This window comes from Embiotoca jacksoni, unplaced genomic scaffold (assembly GCF_022577435.1).
Source record: "Embiotoca jacksoni isolate LCO1_2020_lvr unplaced genomic scaffold, fEmbJac1.0.p SCAF_20, whole genome shotgun sequence".
Lineage (NCBI taxonomy): Eukaryota > Metazoa > Chordata > Actinopteri > Embiotocidae > Embiotoca > Embiotoca jacksoni.
Window position 1 is genome coordinate 10592153 of NW_027185341.1, and position 18025 is coordinate 10610177.

Here is an 18025-nt window from a genome sequence, read left to right on the forward strand (position 1 = left end):
TAAGCCAAATGGAACATCAAGTATGTGCGTATTTGTAAGTGTGTTGGGGGTGAATGTGTGTGTATGTGCGCACGCGTCCGCTCATGCACGCGTGGTTGGGAGGGGGAACTAATGAGTCTCCTATGAGCTATTACCCGTACCTTAGCTTCGCACTCTGCAGTAATAAAAGCTAACATTGCCGAGCTCCCTAACAGGAAACAGCAACACAACACATACTGCGCTGATAATGTAAGTGATGAAGCGTCCACTTGTGATGAAGAAGCCTCTTCTTGGATCAAAATCAATTGTTTCTTTATTGGTTTGTCATTTGATTAAGAATTTAATATTTCTAATGAAAAATTAAGAAATCAAACAGAATAAATGTCGATTATGTCTGAGAAATGTCTGAATGATTACTGAATGTGGCTTCAGATTGTCTTTTGGGATCAGGATCAGTCGACTATTGGCAGCTGCACTATATAGTCTAAAACTGTCTAACCTCTAAGCCAATTACGCAATAGGTCATAAAGTACAGTGTCAGCAGAGTGATAAACCCAAATCCAAATGGCACCACACTTGTTTATATCGAGACAATAATCGGAGCCTTTCTTTACTACAAGTGATTGTGTCGTAGAAATAATAGTATTACATGGGTTGTAATGTGGCACGAAGTTGCAGAGGATCCTGCATGATATATTGAAGAATCTAAATCAGTCAATCACATCAGATTAGAGTGATAACAGCAGTGGTTTGTGCACTTATTGCACATTATTTCCCAGGTTCCCCCAATAAATATACCACTGGAATTAAAGTGCCTCCGGCCATGACCCAGCAATCAAAGGTATCTGAGGTGAAAAACTGAGAGAGAGAGAGAGAGAGAGAGAGAGAGAGAGAGAGAGAGAGAGAGAGAGAGATCCCTGTATGCGAATCACCGTGAGCCTTGGTGGAGAGACGCAGAGTAATCCCGTGGAGTGAAGAGAGAGAGAGAGAGAGAGAGAGAGATCCCCGCAGCCGCGCTGCTCGGATATTAGAGCTTTATTCTTCTCCCCACGTTGCCAGGATGGCCGAGTAAGTGGGGGCACACACTGGATGTCACGCAAAAACTACTTGTACTGATTTGAGGCTGATTAGTTAGCTGGTTTGGGGCGGGAGTGCTCAATGCGCTCCGGACGCGCAACATGAAGGAAGGAGCGAGCCGCGCAGCGCACTGACGGAGACTCTCCAAGAGTTAGCGGCATGTTCACGGCGTTAGGATGTGAGCTGAACTTGTGGTAGAATGGCCCCTCATCTCGCGTGGATCTCTGAGGGATGGCAGCTTTTCACCACCACCACCACCACCACCACTACAACCATCATCATCACCACCACCACCCAAGTGTGGACCTGCGGCGGATCTTCCACCGGCTCACCATCGCGTCCTCTCTGAGCATCCTCTGTTTCTCCCTGGTCTATCTCCTCACTGGATGCTGCGAGTCGGAATTGACAGAAAACTCTGAAATCAAGTCACCCACGAGCGAATTTCTCGTGTCCGGGTCGGGATGGCCGTACGAGAGAAACGAAACCAGGGTTGCCAAGGAGGCTGCCACCGCGGCTGGAGAAGGCGCGTTCAGCAGCGGTCATCCCGGGCTGGAGGCGAACAGCTCGGGGAAAGAGTGGACAGCCACCCGGAGGTTACCCCAGGCTCTGATCATAGGGGTCAAAAAGGGAGGCACCAGGGCTCTGTTGGAGTTTCTGCGGCTCCACCCGGACATCCGCGCGCTGGGTTCCGAACCGCACTTTTTTGACAGGCATTATGCGCGGGGATTGGACTGGTACAGGTACGCACACTTTACGCAAGGAATCCATCCCCACGCAGTCACTTAATTTACTACTGAGTGTTCATACATGATTGCTATTTTATTTTTCTTTTTACAAACTTCATTGACTGGAATATATCTTATTTAAGCAGAAATGTGCAATTTCTGGGTAAAAAGGAGACGATTTTCTCATTCCTATTGCAGTTTTTTTCGCCTTTCAGCACTCCACTAATACATTAGTGATTAGTGACTCTTGTCATTTTATTAGTAAACTTTGTACAAGTAGTGAGTTTTTACATTGCATGTACATCGGAGAGGAACCTAATTAGGAACCTCCAGCTTCCTTTTGAAGAAACCAATCTCTTTTTGTTGTTTGCATACCCAAACATATCCACAGCTATTCTGTGGAGGGTTAAGTGACAGTCAAAGAGGCTCAGCCATCTGGCTATGCCAATCTGTGCATGTGTACATGCGTGTGCCTCCAGTGCTTGCTATAAGTGGTGTGTGTGTGTGGGTGTGCGTGTGCATGCATATGTGTGTGTGTGTGTGTGTCTGTAGAGTGGAGAGAGCGAGGCCTCATATGATGAGTTCTCACAGAGCAGCAGAGTAATCATCTCTGGAGCCGGAACCAGATGTTACTGTTGTCATGTGGCTCTGTTGTCGGCCTGTTCCATGAAAACTTGGAAATACTCCGAACACAGCACATGAGTGAGGCTGAGGGGAACCACTTCTAATTGAGGTTACTTACAGCTTTTTGATGATAATTTGTGAGGAGAGGTTTCTCAGATCACGCAGGGTTGCAGATTTCTGGGCTTCATTCTGCATACAGTAAGCGCATGCACCTATAGAAGCACAAACTGCTCCAAATATGACAGATTTAAAACACATCCAAATCTGTGGTGTGCTGCTAACCAGCTTACAGTATATTACAGGGGCTCACTAGTGGCATTGGCTCAGCTCTGGTAGCGTGTTTGGCATGTCAGCAGACAATTTAACCTATGACAGAGATAAAGTGAGAGGATGAAAGTCCTGGCTGATGTTTTTACACTGATGGGAGCACACGCACTGACAGAAAAAACAGCACCACGCCACAGCTGTGGGATGTAAACACAGAATATTCTGAAAATCTGGGAGTACTGGGAGAACCACTGTTTCCTCACATCTGCTTTGTGTGTGTGTGTGTGTGTGTGTGTGTGTGTGTGTGTGGACGTGACACCAGATTGTCACATATTCCCTGCAGGCCATATGGGCCTCGCTGCATGTCGCCTTACTTGACATCACTGTCAGCGCTGTCAATTGACCTCTGACTCCAGGTCACTTTAGGCTGGGAGTTAATGATGTGTTCACACCACTTCATAACAAACAGCACACACCCAGATTATACAGACCGACAAAGGACATGTCTCTGATGTTTGGAAAAAAAAGTTGCAAAATTATTTTAGTTTTTTGTGCTTGTAAGAAAATTCGTTAACAATTCCGAGGATGTTTTTACGAATAGAATTACAGTTTATTACATTACATTTTTTATTTTTTTTTTTTTTTTTTTTTTTATCCTTTATGATTAAATTACCAAAGTAATAGCTGAGGTCTGGGAATAAACAAACATAAGTCTAGACGAGGCACAACATTCATACACAGTTGAATCAGATTACTAATCCGTTTTACAGAGAAGGAAAAAAAACAGTATGACAAGTCAGATTGGAACCAGAGAGTAAACTATGATGGTAAACTCTTTACAAACTGTTTCAACATGCTTCCTGACCTGATGCTGATGTTGTCTGAAAGTTACAACATACACGTTTCAGTAAAATATGTATTTTTTCTTCTGTGAAAGTCACACATGAAAAAGTTTGAAGGAAAGTTTTTATCATACAGAAATTGGAAAGTCAGTGTAACAGGGTTCTTAAATCTCTTTCATTAAATCTGATTCAATTTATTGCTTTCAGAAATATTCATGACGATAATGCCATATTTTTGAGAGAGGTTAGCTTACAACAAGTCTTTATTTATCCTTAATTTTACTTACAGTATGAATCACAGCTTTTGGAAGTGTGTTTAATGAAAAATAGTCCACTGAAGATTTTTGTCTGTCTTTTGACCCGTGCGTCTTTGCAGCGGCTTGAAAAGAGTCTTTAAACTATGATGGACGTTTACAACAAACAGGTTGGGTAATCATTTTAGTGTTTGCCTTCAATTTGGTTTCCAGTTAAGTTTAACTAACCTGCGAGCTTGTCTGAATGCTCGTATTTCATGCAACATTTCCAGATTTCAGTAATAAGATGCATAAGTTCCAGGGGAGGAACTAGATACATGTAACACAATTTCTTCAATAAATTACAAAATAAATGTAATTATAATCAATTATAGTTACTGAGAAAAAATGTGTAGTTAAATATAAATTAGCATTCAAAATGCTGCTAATTACAAAGGGGTTACATCTTTTTAAAAAGCGTATATAGAATATAACATTCATTCTGCTGCTTTCCATTGTTTTGCCTTCTGTTTACATCCAGACATGCTCCATTCATCTGGCAGTATGTGCTCAAATTTGGAGCCTTGTTTTTGATTGGTTCTCTTCTTTGAATTTGCTCCGCCTCTCATCTGTCAATCAAATCATTGTGTGCGCTAAGCAACCACAGCAATGTTGTCAGAAAAGACAAAAAGATATTTCAAAAGAGTCCCTTAAGAGCCAGTGTCAAAAAACTGTGACCAGTATCCAACTCATGACTCAGCACTTGCAGAAAAATACAACATGAATTTACCCTGTTTACCACGTGATAACATGGATAAAATATGTGGAAAGGCTTAAACATAAAACATTTCCAAAACTACGATTGCCATGTGCAAAATCACATGTTTTCTATCCCGCATGTGATCACATGAGTTTTTTGGACAGGTGAAGTTCATGTGTTTTTTCTGTAACAGTGAAGTTGACCTGAATACAGATTTGGATTAAAGTTATGGGAACATCTTTCCTTTACTTTCGTCGCTTGTGATCTACATCCTCATGATTTGTTTTAGTGGTTGTGCTTTAAAATCAAAACATTTTGATCTTAATTCAAGTTATAGTGAAGAACTTTCAATAAAAGTTTGACAGCAATCAGCGTTTAGTTGTTGTGAGGTTTATGACCTCTGTTACATTTACTTTTCAGGACTTTTCAGCCCAATTTAAAACATTTAATAGAAAAGTAAACGAAATCTAACACATGTAATAAATTACATTACTTTGATGGAGTCATTAAAATTAATTATACCATTTTTATCAGGGTAATTAGTAATCTGTAGTTATCAATCGTACAATATACAAAGTAATGTAACACTGATGGGTACAATGTCAATATTACACTTATGAATTATGTAATAAACCAGAATCATACCATAGTGCCCTTTTCCCATTACACAGCACAAGGACGCTCATCTGTAGTGCTGACTCGGTCAACATGACATTTCCATGTAGCTACTTTTCCTTTCCGACCGTATAATGGACTATTAAAGAAGATGAGATATAATGTATCTTCCTTAGAATCATTCTTGTATTTGATAGTAAGGGGCAAGGGAGATCAGAGCTCCTGACAAAGCTCCACTAATGGTGTTTGGACCGGAGATTGGATCTGAGAGAGCGCTGCGATGAGCCCCGAGATGGGCTGGAAGTTTCCTCCTCACTGTGCTGCCTGGGATCGATAGTGCTATCTCCTCGCTCTGACCTTGGGTTGACTCCAGCATTAGAGCGGTTAGCTTTGGTCAGCTCGGCTTCTGTTACAATTAGCAGGAAGCTTTATCCTACATTGGCATAACCCCCCCCACCCCCTCCACACACACACACACACACACACACACACACACACACACACACACACACACACACACAGGGGGTCATGTTACACACAGCTTTTTCTCTCCAGCTCCAGAGGAATCCATTAAAATTACTCAGCTGGAAATTCACAACTCACTCATGATGCTTTCGGGGTGAAAGATGGCATGACAGGCGAGTGGTGAAAAAAGGGGCGATAAAATAGAGGGAGCAGAGATAAGGCTCGGGTGAGCTCGAGGTTAAAGGGTAAAGTCAGTGTTACCGCAACCTCACACATCTCTGCTGACCTTTGGTTCAACCCCGGGGACTGTCATTAGAGCCGGCCTTGTGTGTGTGTGTGTGTGTGTGTGTGTGTGTGTATAAAAAGGCGGACTTCTTCAGGGTCTGTCACAGTCTGGAGACCGTTTTGTCCTCCAGACAGCAGGGCTGGTAGTATTTTGTTCTTGAGGTACAGCGAGATTTATCAATATATTATTGACTCTGAGTTACTGGCACAGCTTTAACCTGAGAGGTTGCTTCCTCAGTGATTTCCAAGAAGTGATGATTTCACAAAAAAGGAAAAAAATCATAGACAGCCCGACTCTCTGCAAGAGAAGCAGCCAAGAGCTTTGTGTTTGGAGGCAGATATGAGTTTATGCCAACGTAAAACTCTGCAAATCAGTTGAAAACTCACGTCTCCAGGTGACATGTTTCCCTATAACTGGTTTTAAAAGAAGAAGCTTGTAAAAAGGCTTTAAAAAAACAGCATCCACATGACGGCTACATGTGTGTTATTATGGTCGAATACTGAGGAAAAGGATGACAAATAATTGACGAGTTAATGCTAACTAACGTAGCGCTATTGAACTCAAGTTCAGTGCCATGTAAACTTCCCGAAACTGAATAAAGAACAAGACTTCACTGCTAAGCGCCACTCTAACTTAATCTTCGATATACTGTATACTAGTTACCTTGGCTCCCACCTTGTGGGTGTCCCAGACCCCAAAGAATATTTTTCTAATTACCTGTAATACCACAAAATATGTAGTAAGGTAACGATGAGCGCCGTGTCAGGTGAAATAATTCTAAACTCATGTTTTAGTGCAGATTCAGCTCGACACTGTAGCACTTAAAAAAAAGAAAAAAAAGAAGCTTACTTAATTATCTCTGAGTTTGGTTCAGATTTACATGCTTTTTGTTGGTTTTGGTGTGTTATGTCTCTGTTTCATTGTCTTTCTGTTTATGTTGGAACTACTTTCTTTTGAGTTTAATCAAATTGAAGAGCTTTATAATCCAGTTGCAGGGAGAGGTGTTCCCAAGCTGCCACCTTCATGAATGTGTAGGCGAGGGTCCCACATCGCTCCGTGTTTGGATGGTTTTATGAAATAGTTTGTTTTTTTCAAAATAATCAAAAGTGTTTTCTCTAATCTCTAATAATAACAATCTCATAGGGCCTTAGTTTGTTTGAATTAATTTTGTGACGCCCTTTCTCTCAGGACGTAGAAGGATGAGAAAGGAGGACTGAAATTACTCCGTCTTTTCAGAGTCAGCTGCTCCGATGGCACCCGTTCATTTGCAATTCATATTGAACTCGTTAAGGGAGGCTTTTAAATTCATAGCCATACATTGACGGCTTTGTCCCACCGATGACACAGCACATGGTGCTACTTGTGTTTTTGTGTTTGTACAATGGAATATAATTGCCATGCAAATCGCAGAAGAATGGTTGCCAAAACATTTGATGTTCAGCGGGATTTAGTGGGCGGGAATTAGCAGTGAACACGAAAAGTGGATTTTCTGATGAATCGGATTTGATACTTTTTGTATTTTGGACTTGTGTTGGCACTGAAACATCACACCGAGGTGTGAAGTAGTTGAAGCTACAGGAACAGAATTAGTTGTGGCAGCCGTGTTGGGTTTTGTTTGCTGTGTTCAGGCTGGGGTTCAGGTGTGGTCCGTCCTGTCCCAATACTGTACTGGAGGTGATCAACATAAGGCCCAGACGGGTGGGGCAATCTAGCCCTCATTAGGGCCCTCTCCTGGGGCGTGGAAAGCAGAGGCGGAGGGGGTGGAGGTTGGGGGATGGGGGGGTCAGGAGCCCCCCTCTATGATGGATGTCTCCTGGAAGTGGACAGGGCACAACCACAATGGACCCGACCCCTTAATGGTCCCCCATTCAGAGGAAATGGATGAGCGGCCCCCCAATAACACACTCATGCATACGTGCGAACACACAAATACACACCCAAATCTCATATTTGACTCATAAATAAGCAGCCAGGTGTGTATAATGAACACAGCCAATATGCTGCTGTTCTTTGATTGGCTATTGTTTTCTCCTTGGATCGAACATCAAAGATGAACCGACCAGATTTTACATCTTTGATCCACCACACCCTCAAATCCTCCGATTCTTTGATGCATATTTCCTGCTGTATTTGTGATGGACATTGCAATTGTTTCCTATTTAATCACACACACACACTCACACACACACACACACACACACACACACACACACACACACACACACACACACACACACACACATTAGCACAACACACATCACATGACACAGCATGCTACTGATGGGGCTCCAGAGGGTCCTGGCTCCCCCAGTCTCCACCTGCCACTCTTGGTCTCAGCTGAGGCCCAGTGCTGCATTACCATTCTCAGTCCATCGCCTCGCCTCGTACACCACATCAAATCGCACTCATCCCAATACATGTAATCCCTACTGTTCCTGGTTGTACTCCGTCCACACCCTCCTACACGTAGTTACCCTAAGCCCCCACAGGATCAATAGCCAGTGGCCTTGACTGGCCTGAGGTAATTCACCAGGGAGGTGCGCTGAAATATTGGAAAATGGATGACAAAAAGAGGTTCCTCAAAGCCAAACAGAAGCTTATTATAAGCCGCTGGATAATCCCTGTGTTCATCATCCTGGACGTTTGATCTCACACTCAGTAGTAAATGAGCAGTGTAAGGATGGAGCTAAAACAGGGCTTTTAAACTGCCAATTAATTCTTGCTATCTTTTTTTTGGAGGGGGATTTCCTCTGTCACACATGGTGTCTCCAGCCGGGTCCATTCACCTGCCAGTGTTTGGGTCGAACACATGGGAGGTTACTGTTTAGGCAATCGAACCGTCCAGTAGGAGTCACTGCTGTGGCACAAGGAGCAGCTTCTCACTGACTGGCTGACCTCTTAAATAGCAAAGGTGGAAGTAGAGGGACATTTGTTATACAACTACTGTTAAAAAACATATTTGAGAAGCAATTTCACTTTATAAACAAGTGACTTTGATTTGGGAAACTGTGGATCATGTCTTGCTTCTACCAACAGACAGTACTGTGGTCTCTCAGCCATGATGGGGGGTTATTTACTCACCTGGGAGGGGAGGTACTGTGATCAAGAAGGTGGATCACTGTGGTGACACTCAGCCAGTGAACTCTGGTTGTGCTGACTCCTGTGAATTCCCCAAATTTGTGAATCTTGACTGCATAATTTATGTTTTTTCTGGGGCAGCTGTGACCTGGAAGTTTAGTTGCAGTGCTGTGGACTATAGGGTTGCCAGTTTGAGTCCTTTCAAAACATTCAAGGCCAATGTGCTCTTGAGCAATGCACCTAACCTCCAACTGCTCCTCAGGTCGCCTACTGCTCTGTCTCTCTCTCTCTGTGTGTGTGTGTGTGTGTGTGTGTGTGTGTGTGTGTGTGTGTGTGTGTGTGTGTGTGTGTGTGTGTGTTTTCACTTCTCGTGGATGGGTTAGATGCAGATTGTGGCTTCCTGTATCTAACTCACTAGCAAATAAGATGAGTCTTCTTCATGTCACTCTACTATTCAGGTCAGTTTTCACTTTGGCTCTTGTGTGGAAACACTGGATATACAGACTGGATCTATAGAACTGTAGATAAAGTCGGGTGAGGCGTCACCGTTTCCTCCCACTGTTCAAACGTGAAGCCAAAATGTTTCGTGAAGCCATTGACGTCATCTCTGCAGTCGTGTCTGAGGTGGAGACGTGGTCGCGAGGCTCAGCCCACTTCTGATGACACACTCCACAAACTCGGCTTCCATGGACTGTAGTGGATTGACTCTCATCATTTATTTAATAAAAAATAATTTGCAGTTGCTATTTGTCTCGCTAGCCAGCTAGCGACATATCAACTGCATTTTTCCCGTAGATTGGCTGTGCTCTTAGTTTACAAGATAAAGATTAGCATAAACTCACAAATCGATTTTATTTACTTCAAAACACAAACATGCATTCTTTTTATAGTAACAAATTTATCGCAATATGATTTTATGTTTTGTGTTTATGACCTAAACTGCACCATCCATGTTCATGTTTTCCATGTTTATTTACAGTCTGTGTGTGGAAATGGAGGAAGACATCGTGACCAATCAGATGGAAACATGTTTATAGGCCTTTTTGGGAAGTGAAAGCTGTGAGGAGAGCTACACCCTTCAATCATTCATGGACCTGGTGCCAACAGAAGTTTGCCAAATTAGCTACTAACAATTCCTGTTGGTGATGTATTCATGGATGTACAGAAAACTATCACTGGATTACTTTAATACTGAGGAGATGTGACATGATTCTCAGGCAACTTCCAAACTGTATTTTTGTCTGTATTTCCCCAGTGAATTTATGGAAATGTATTTCTCAGGGTGAACATTAATGGTACTGAAATTAGTTTAGTTTTACATCATTAACATCTCGAGTAATTTTTTTTTTAAATCAAGTGAAGAAGTAAAAAAACATATATTATCTTGTAGTTATAAACAATTAACTTTACCTTTTTTTAAATTACTGTTTATTTTTGTAATGGGAAGTATAAGTTACAACATCGACAAATAATGTAGGAAAATGTGAGAAGCTGATGAGTTGCTTTTTACTTGTTACAATGTTACAAACCAAAAATATACAGTATATGCAGTATATGCAGTATATGCAGTATATGCCACACTGGCAGGAAGTCCTTCGCAGTGTAAATCATATTTAAAAAAATGATTTACCTGCTTGTAATTCAGCAATTTTTTTGAATGTTGAACATCCTCTCCGTGAACACAAAACTATTACACCCCCAAGGGAGTAATTATTAAACAACACAGAAGCTGTAGTGTGTCTGATTCTGAGAAAATGTTGCATAACTAAACCTCCAGTCTTCATTTATTCAGGCATAAAATCAAACTGAAGTCACAGTTAACGTCACAGACGTTTCCTCCGGATCACAAAGTTTTCTGTGCCAGGATAAAGCCATACTTAGCGATTAGAAAAACGAACAGCTATTTTGTCTGTCAATTAGTGCGTCTGTGCTCACCTCATAGCAGAAGCATATTTATGATAAATCTTTTCTTTTGATGGGGCTCTTAGGGGCAGTAATTAGCTCTTTGTGCTAAGGTAATGGTATGGGGCTCTTGGCTCTGAGGCTATTCACGGACAGACTTCTAATGGAGGCGTGTTTGTATCCACTCCCATCATTCCTTCATCAGCCACCCACCCCTTTCATTTAAAATGCTCCAGCAAATGTTCACACACACACACACACACACACACACACACACACACACACACACACACACACACACACACACACACACACACACACAAATAAAGAGTCTTTAAAGGGTCTGGTAAAAATCCACCACACCCACCCTTTATGTCTTCAGAGCGTTTATGTGTGTTGAGTTCTTCTGAAAATGTATTTTTCTACGTGTATGTGTGTGTGTGTGTGCTAGACTGTGAGAAATGGGTCCACTGGGAGAACAGAAGCATGATAGCAAATGCTTGACTAATGAGTGAATAATGAGTGTATGTTTGTGTTTTGCAGTGTGTGTGTGTGTGTGTCTCTTTGTGTATGTGTGTGTGTGTGTGTGTATGTGTGTGTGTGTGTGTGTGTGTGTGTTTGTGTCTCTGTGTGTATGTGTGTGGCCATGTACACGTGCCTCCATGCATGTGTGTGTGTGTGTGTGTGTGTAACAGACTGTGCGGCTCCTCCTGCTCAGGGTATTGGAGTTAAAAGGGAAGTCTTCAGGCTAAGTGGCGGTGAGCACTGCCTCGCTCTGATCAGATCAAATGAGATCACTGTGTGTCTGTGTGTGTGTGTGTGTGTGTGTGTGTGTGTGTGTGTGTGTGTGTGTGTGTGTGTGTGTGTGTGTGTGTGTGTGTGTGTGTGTGTGTGTTTGTCCGGTTTATGAAAGTGGGGCCTGTTTGGGGAGTAGGAGGTGGGTGTATTGACAGGAGGTTGTGTTGCAGGCGCATGTGAAACCCGAGCCGATACTGGAGGACAGTGAGAGCATCCTGTCCTCTGCTGAGTGTGTCCCCTCCAGTCTCTTTCTGTTTATCCTCCTTTTATTAAAGTCTCATTTATAACTCCCCGGGAACAATTTTTATTGACTCTGTTTTGTAATACTGAAAAGAGGAGACTGCGTAAAAGAACCAAGGGCACAACGTGAGGGTATAATGTGAGGGACGACCAAATCAAATACAAAAAGCATCATGTAACACGGTGATAGTGACAGTGAACCACTTAAGCTGGACTTATGAATAGTCTCATTTTAACAATGGATCAGATGAGTGTGTATTGTTAAAGGGGCCACTCAAACCCACACAGCAGTATCACCAAACTCTGGTTTCCATGGCTCTATGGGGCATTTTAGCGTCTTTCAGCCGGTTGGTTTGGTTTTACAGCCTGTTCTACCGTTTTGGTTCAGTCTGAAAGCTCTCGTCAACCTTCCAGATGCAGCAGCAGCTGTTTCCAGTGAAAAAGCTCCAGTAAACCCTTTGAACATTATTTGCCCATCACCAAACAACAAAAAGACCAAGTTAGCAACTAATTGGTGAACATAATGGAACAGTTTGCAGCTGAAGATATAACTATTTTTCCATGAGTTTGTAGAAACCTTAAACAGAGAAAAAAGGAAAATTAATATTTAAACTGTAATATGTTTAATATCTGTTTACAGCCTGCTCAGCTGCTCACAAGAGGTCAAAACAAACAAACAGCAAGAGCAAACAAGAAAAATAAGTTCATGTTGCTTCAATATATTGAGATGTGCAGCGGTACTTTCATCATATTGAAGAATGGTCATCAGTTTTATATGTAAATGAAAATAAGTGCATTTGTAGTCATGGTTCCAAAGGTTTGATTTTCATGGATATTTGAAGAGGATTTGATTGATTAAACAGTTAAGTTCTGGACAAACATTTATTGTTATCGTTTGGGAAGTTTTGGATCAAATCCAACTTTTATAAACCCAAAGAATCCCAGGTTTTTATCTTTGTTTGCTTATTTACTTCAAATTATATTCAATCACAGTAACAATGTAGCATTTTTTTTAACGCTCTTTTCTTTTACAAATTTTGAATGTATTCTTTCAGACATTTTAGACAACCACTAATTACCATTCATAAGTGAACTAAAGCAATGGCTGAAGAGTATCAATTCATTTTATTTAGCATATTAATATTAAATATAAAAATGAACTTCTAAAATAAAAACCGATACGTTTATTCAACAGGAAGAAAGCTACGTCTAAACATGAAGCCTACGTTTGAAAACAGTGAGAGAAAATATGAAGGATTTGTAGTTCCAGTAATACTTAGACTGAGACTTTAGACTTTATTAATCCCACATTTTTAAGATGCTGACTCAGATCATGTCGCTGAGGCTGTGAGTGTTTGGTCAGTCAGGTGTGCGGCAGGTGTGATGGCAGATGTCCCCGAGTCCCCAGCCGGTCCTTCGGGGCCTCTGGAGTCATTTATCTCTAAATGAGTCCCATCTGCTGGGCTTCTGGCGCGGAGGTGAACAGAGAGAGACACATTCAAGGAAAGGTTTCTGTGTTTATGTAGCGCTGCTGTCACCGGCGTGTTTGTCTGGATCAACGGAGATCTGCTGCACGGACACTCTGTCACTGCTCACACTGTCAGAGTACGGTGTGTGCCAAAGTAACGGATGGAGTGTGTGTTCATATGACTGAGTGTGTGTGTGTGTGTGTGTGTGCTTGGTATCACTGTATGCTCTGAGATTTCATGACTTCACTATTTACAGAATTTTTCACTCAAATATCTGCGTGTATCCTTAACTTCATGAAATAATGTAACTCTGCATCTTTACTCATAATTGTGCAGGTTTCAAGCCTGGCTGAAAGGCCAATAGTTCATCTTTTTGGAAAATACATTCACTTTCTTGCCAGCATTTAGATGAGAAGATTGATACCATTGATATCGGTTTGTCAAATGATAATTTTATGTTTTTACACACATTTCAATATCCCATTTTATGGTAGGTTGTGGAGAAAATGCTATAAAATGAAAAACAATCTACCTCCAATACTTTCACTTGATGGTGCATTCATGAAATATGGTTTGTTTTCCAGATAAATTGAGCTTTATTTTATAGCAGTTCCATCATATTTAACTTTTTTATTTGGGATTTTAAGTAGATCCTATATAAAATCAAGTTTGTGGTCCTACGTTTAGAGAAGAGGAGCTTGACACTTTAGTGATAAACGTTTCCGCAACTGATTTGATCTATGTGGAAATATATATTTTTAGTTGTCTGCCTTTTATATGATCTATTGCCTGCATATCATATCAGCCTCATACTAATGGGAATCTAAGATCGCATTGAGGTCCATCTGCAGCAGCCTATTTCTATAAATTCCATATATTAACCTGTTTGTTCTCATGTACTTCCAGAAGTATGATGCCCAAAGCCCTGGACGGACAAATCGTTATGGAGAAGACGCCTCGTTACTTCGTTACCGTGGATACACCAGCACGAGTCCATTCCATGTCCCAGGATGTGAAGCTGATTGTGGTAGTCCGAGACCCTGTGACCCGAGCCATATCTGACTACACACAGATCATCTCCAAGACCCCCGACATCCCTCCCTTCGAGAGCCTGGCCTTCAAGAACCGCACCACAGGTACGCTCTTACCTCTCTTCCACCGGGCCGGTGCTGGTGTGGAGCCATTTCTGCCTTGTTACCTTCTCACCTACCTTGTTTCGCTGTTATATAAACTGTCTTTGCATTTAACAATAAGACATCGAACATATAAGGCCAACCGAGACGATATATAATATGTTGATTAAAATATGGGTTACTCTTATTTACAAAGCTTTGATCATTTAATGGTGAAATGGTGTGTCCCTGAACGCCTCATCAACTCTACCCCATCTAGACCAAGTGTGTATTGTACTCAGACCTTAACCCGCCCACAGACACTGTCGTCAGTGGTTCCAATCTTTTGGACCAGCAAGTTTCTGGAGCTGTTTTGATGGCGGCTTTATGCTCTCTCTTAACCATCAATTTGATCTCTTTGAACTAACTCAACCTATTAAGCATTTATAAGTAGGATAACCACATAATAGATTATTCCAAATAAATATTACACTATAATGTAGTTGTAAGCAGATGATTTAAGGGTTTATTAATGTAAAATAAAGTGCAGTTCATCAACAGTTTTAACTTCTTTATCTAAGCTCTCTAATAATGTCATATTTTATACTATTTCAACTGTGTAATAACAATGTCATTCATTATCTGGTCATGCAGCAGATTCCATGTATGAGTGTTCAAGAGTAATAGGTGTTAACAAATACTTTATTAAAAACATGTGTCTGCTTACAACTACATTATAGTGCGCTAGAAACCATTTATTAGACATATTAGCCTATATGCTGCTTATAAATGCTTATGAATAAAGATATATATATAAAATTATAATGCAGGTCAGCTTTGTGAAAACAACGGAACATTTCATAATCTTTGGTAAATGTTGCTTTTTTTTGACATAATGAGAAGATTAGCATCACTGTAATGCAGGTAGATTGAGGAGCTCTCGGAGGGCAGAATGTTGGAGATATCTGGTTTACAGAAAAAAACTGGCCAACAGAGGGAAGCTCGCCTGACCAAAGTTAAAAGAAATGGACCTACCAGCACCTCTAGAGCTTATTGTTGTTGTTTACCATTTGAATTCCATACAACCTCTAAAAGACTCCAAATAATTAATTTAAAAATGTAAAAAGTATTCAGATTCACTGATGAGCCAAAACATTGTGACCACCCCTGCCTAACCTACTGTTGGTCCGTCACGTGCCTCCAAAACAGCCACAACTCACTGTGGTATGGACAAGACCTCAGAAGGTGTCCAGCGGTATCGCGCACTGAGACGTTAGCAGCAGGTCCTTTGAGTCCTGGAAGGTGCCAGCATGAGCAAACTTGATCTAGCACATCCTCTGACAGCAGTTTATGGTTTGTCCCTCCTCGGACCACTCTCGGTTCACTCTTGGTTGGTACTCACCACTGCTGACTGTGAACACCACAGAAGCCGTGATGTTTCAGAGTTGCTCCAACCTCGAAGTCTGGACATATCAGTTTGGAACTTGTTAAAGCCGTGCATTTCTTTACGCATGCCCATTTCAGCCACATCCGACATGATGGTTTTGAGAGCCGAGGGTTTCCTCACCAAGGCCTTGACTTGCAGTGTTGTTACGAGATAATAGTATTCATCTTTGTAATGTTTTTGGTTCATTGGTGTGAGACCCAAGAGAAAGAACCATGGGACAATTAATGATTACCTGCTCATGCTTAGCTACATCGATTAAAGACAGTCTCATCTTGTTTGATCCGGCAGTAGAGATAGTGGGCCAGTGGCCATTTATTCCAATAAGAATAACGACGATTTTGTACAAATCATGAAGTGCCCTTTCTCCACCTTCTTTTTCTTTGTCTGTAGGTCAGATTGATTCTCTGTGGAGCCCGCTGTGGATCGGCCTGTATGCCCAGCATATGGAGCGTTGGCTGGCCTGGTTCCCCAGGTCTCAGATCCATCTGGTCAGCGGGGAGAGGCTCATCTCAGACCCGGCTGGAGAACTGGGCAAAGTCCAGGACTTTCTGGGCCTCCAGAGGATTGTCACGGACAAGCACTTCTACTTCAACAAAACGAAGGGCTTCCCCTGCCTGAAGAAGCCGGAGGGCAGCAGTAAACCTCACTGCCTGGGGAAGACGAAAGGGAGGACTCACGCCTCCATCGACCCGGAGGTGATGCAGAAACTGAGGGATTTCTACAAACCTCACAACCAGCGCTTCTATCAGATGGCGGGCCAGGACTTTGGGTGGCAGTGAACCTTTGATTGTGTGGAACTCAAGGCTTTTGTTGGGGCGGCTTTGCTAAGAGGGCTGTGCAAATCTGGTGTCTGATTAGGACAGATGCAACAACTCAGAGGGCAGAAAAGAGAGCCAATGATCTGCTTCTGAGCAGCCGTGCAGCATCTCAGAGACTAAATAATGAAAACCCAGTGTCAATACTTTCAACTCTCCCAATCAATCACCTTGTTTATAGCAAGAAGGCTATGTCATTTTATATACCTTAAATGTTGGGTCAAAATGGTTAAATAAAGCATTTTTGTGCGAAGCCGGTCATGAGGCCGTGGTTGCTATAGGTTGCGGTTGTATAAATGTTGAACAGTGAATCACAGTGTAGCTTTTAGGTCTATGGTCTGCTGTTAAATCCTAATGCTCAGTAGGGTGTAGTAGCGCAAGGAACCCAAGAACCGATGCATTTCCACATGAAACCCAAGAACCGACGCATTTCCACATTCCTGAATTTCCAGAGCTTTCCTTTTCTACCTGTTTGTTCTCCTGTCTCACTGGTTAAGAATTTAAGGGCAATCAACACATCCATATTGAGTATCGTCCTCCAAGCATTGTTTTAGAAAAAAGGGGGGATGAATCTTTTATGTGGCAAGCAGCAGAGGGGTGAGCGAGAGAATCTTTGTATGAGCTCAGATTTGACTGAGTGGTTTTGTATTCTTGAATAATGAATGTGGATAAATGGATGTAGGGGAACTAGTGTAGATCACTTGCCTCTTGGCACATTAATGTGCTTGGGCTTAGGTTAGCATCCTACTGCAGAACCAGCCGGGTGTGCTGTTCCTTGAAGGAAGTAAAGGGACCAGTGGAGGACAACCGATACAAACTGGGTCAAATCAATGTGAGGAAGTTCGACGTATCAGTGACCATTTCTGTGGACGTGATGTATGAAGCTGTCTTTGCTTCTGCTTACAGGGTTGTCTGTTTTCAGTTTGCATGTATTTGCACTAGTTTGAAAGCATACAAAATAAAACTATTTTTAAGCAAAGACATTTTTTCTCACAGTTCCTTTTTCTCCTTGTCTGCTGTTGTTAATGAACCCTTATGAGTAAGGTTGTTGCAACTGCTGTGCAAATGTAACATGTAATAGGGTTGCTGGGGCTTCAAACTGCTTCGGTAATGCGATACTAAGAGTCCGGAGGTCCCTATAATAATGTGAATAATGACCTGACATTCTTGAATTTATTCATTCTGTTGGATTGTTTGGGTGATTGAGTTCAGAAATGCTTAATAAAACATTCCCTGTATGTGTGCATGTGTATGAGTTGAAGATTTGATCCGAAATGCAGTTGCTGGGTCT

General features: G+C 41.9%; 1 protein-coding gene across 1 annotated transcript; it reads left to right on the plus strand.

Annotated features, from left to right (window-relative positions):
• The first annotated feature begins 975 nt into the window (after positions 1–975).
• On the plus strand, positions 976–17976 carry hs3st3l (heparan sulfate (glucosamine) 3-O-sulfotransferase 3-like). Its single transcript, XM_069156225.1, has 3 exons — positions 976–1796; positions 14267–14496; positions 16310–17976. The coding sequence occupies exons 1-3, from the start codon at positions 1288–1290 to the stop codon at positions 16696–16698; spliced, it is 1128 nt and encodes a 375-aa protein (XP_069012326.1). The 5' UTR covers positions 976–1287; the 3' UTR covers positions 16699–17976.
• The last annotated feature ends 49 nt before the right edge of the window (positions 17977–18025 follow it).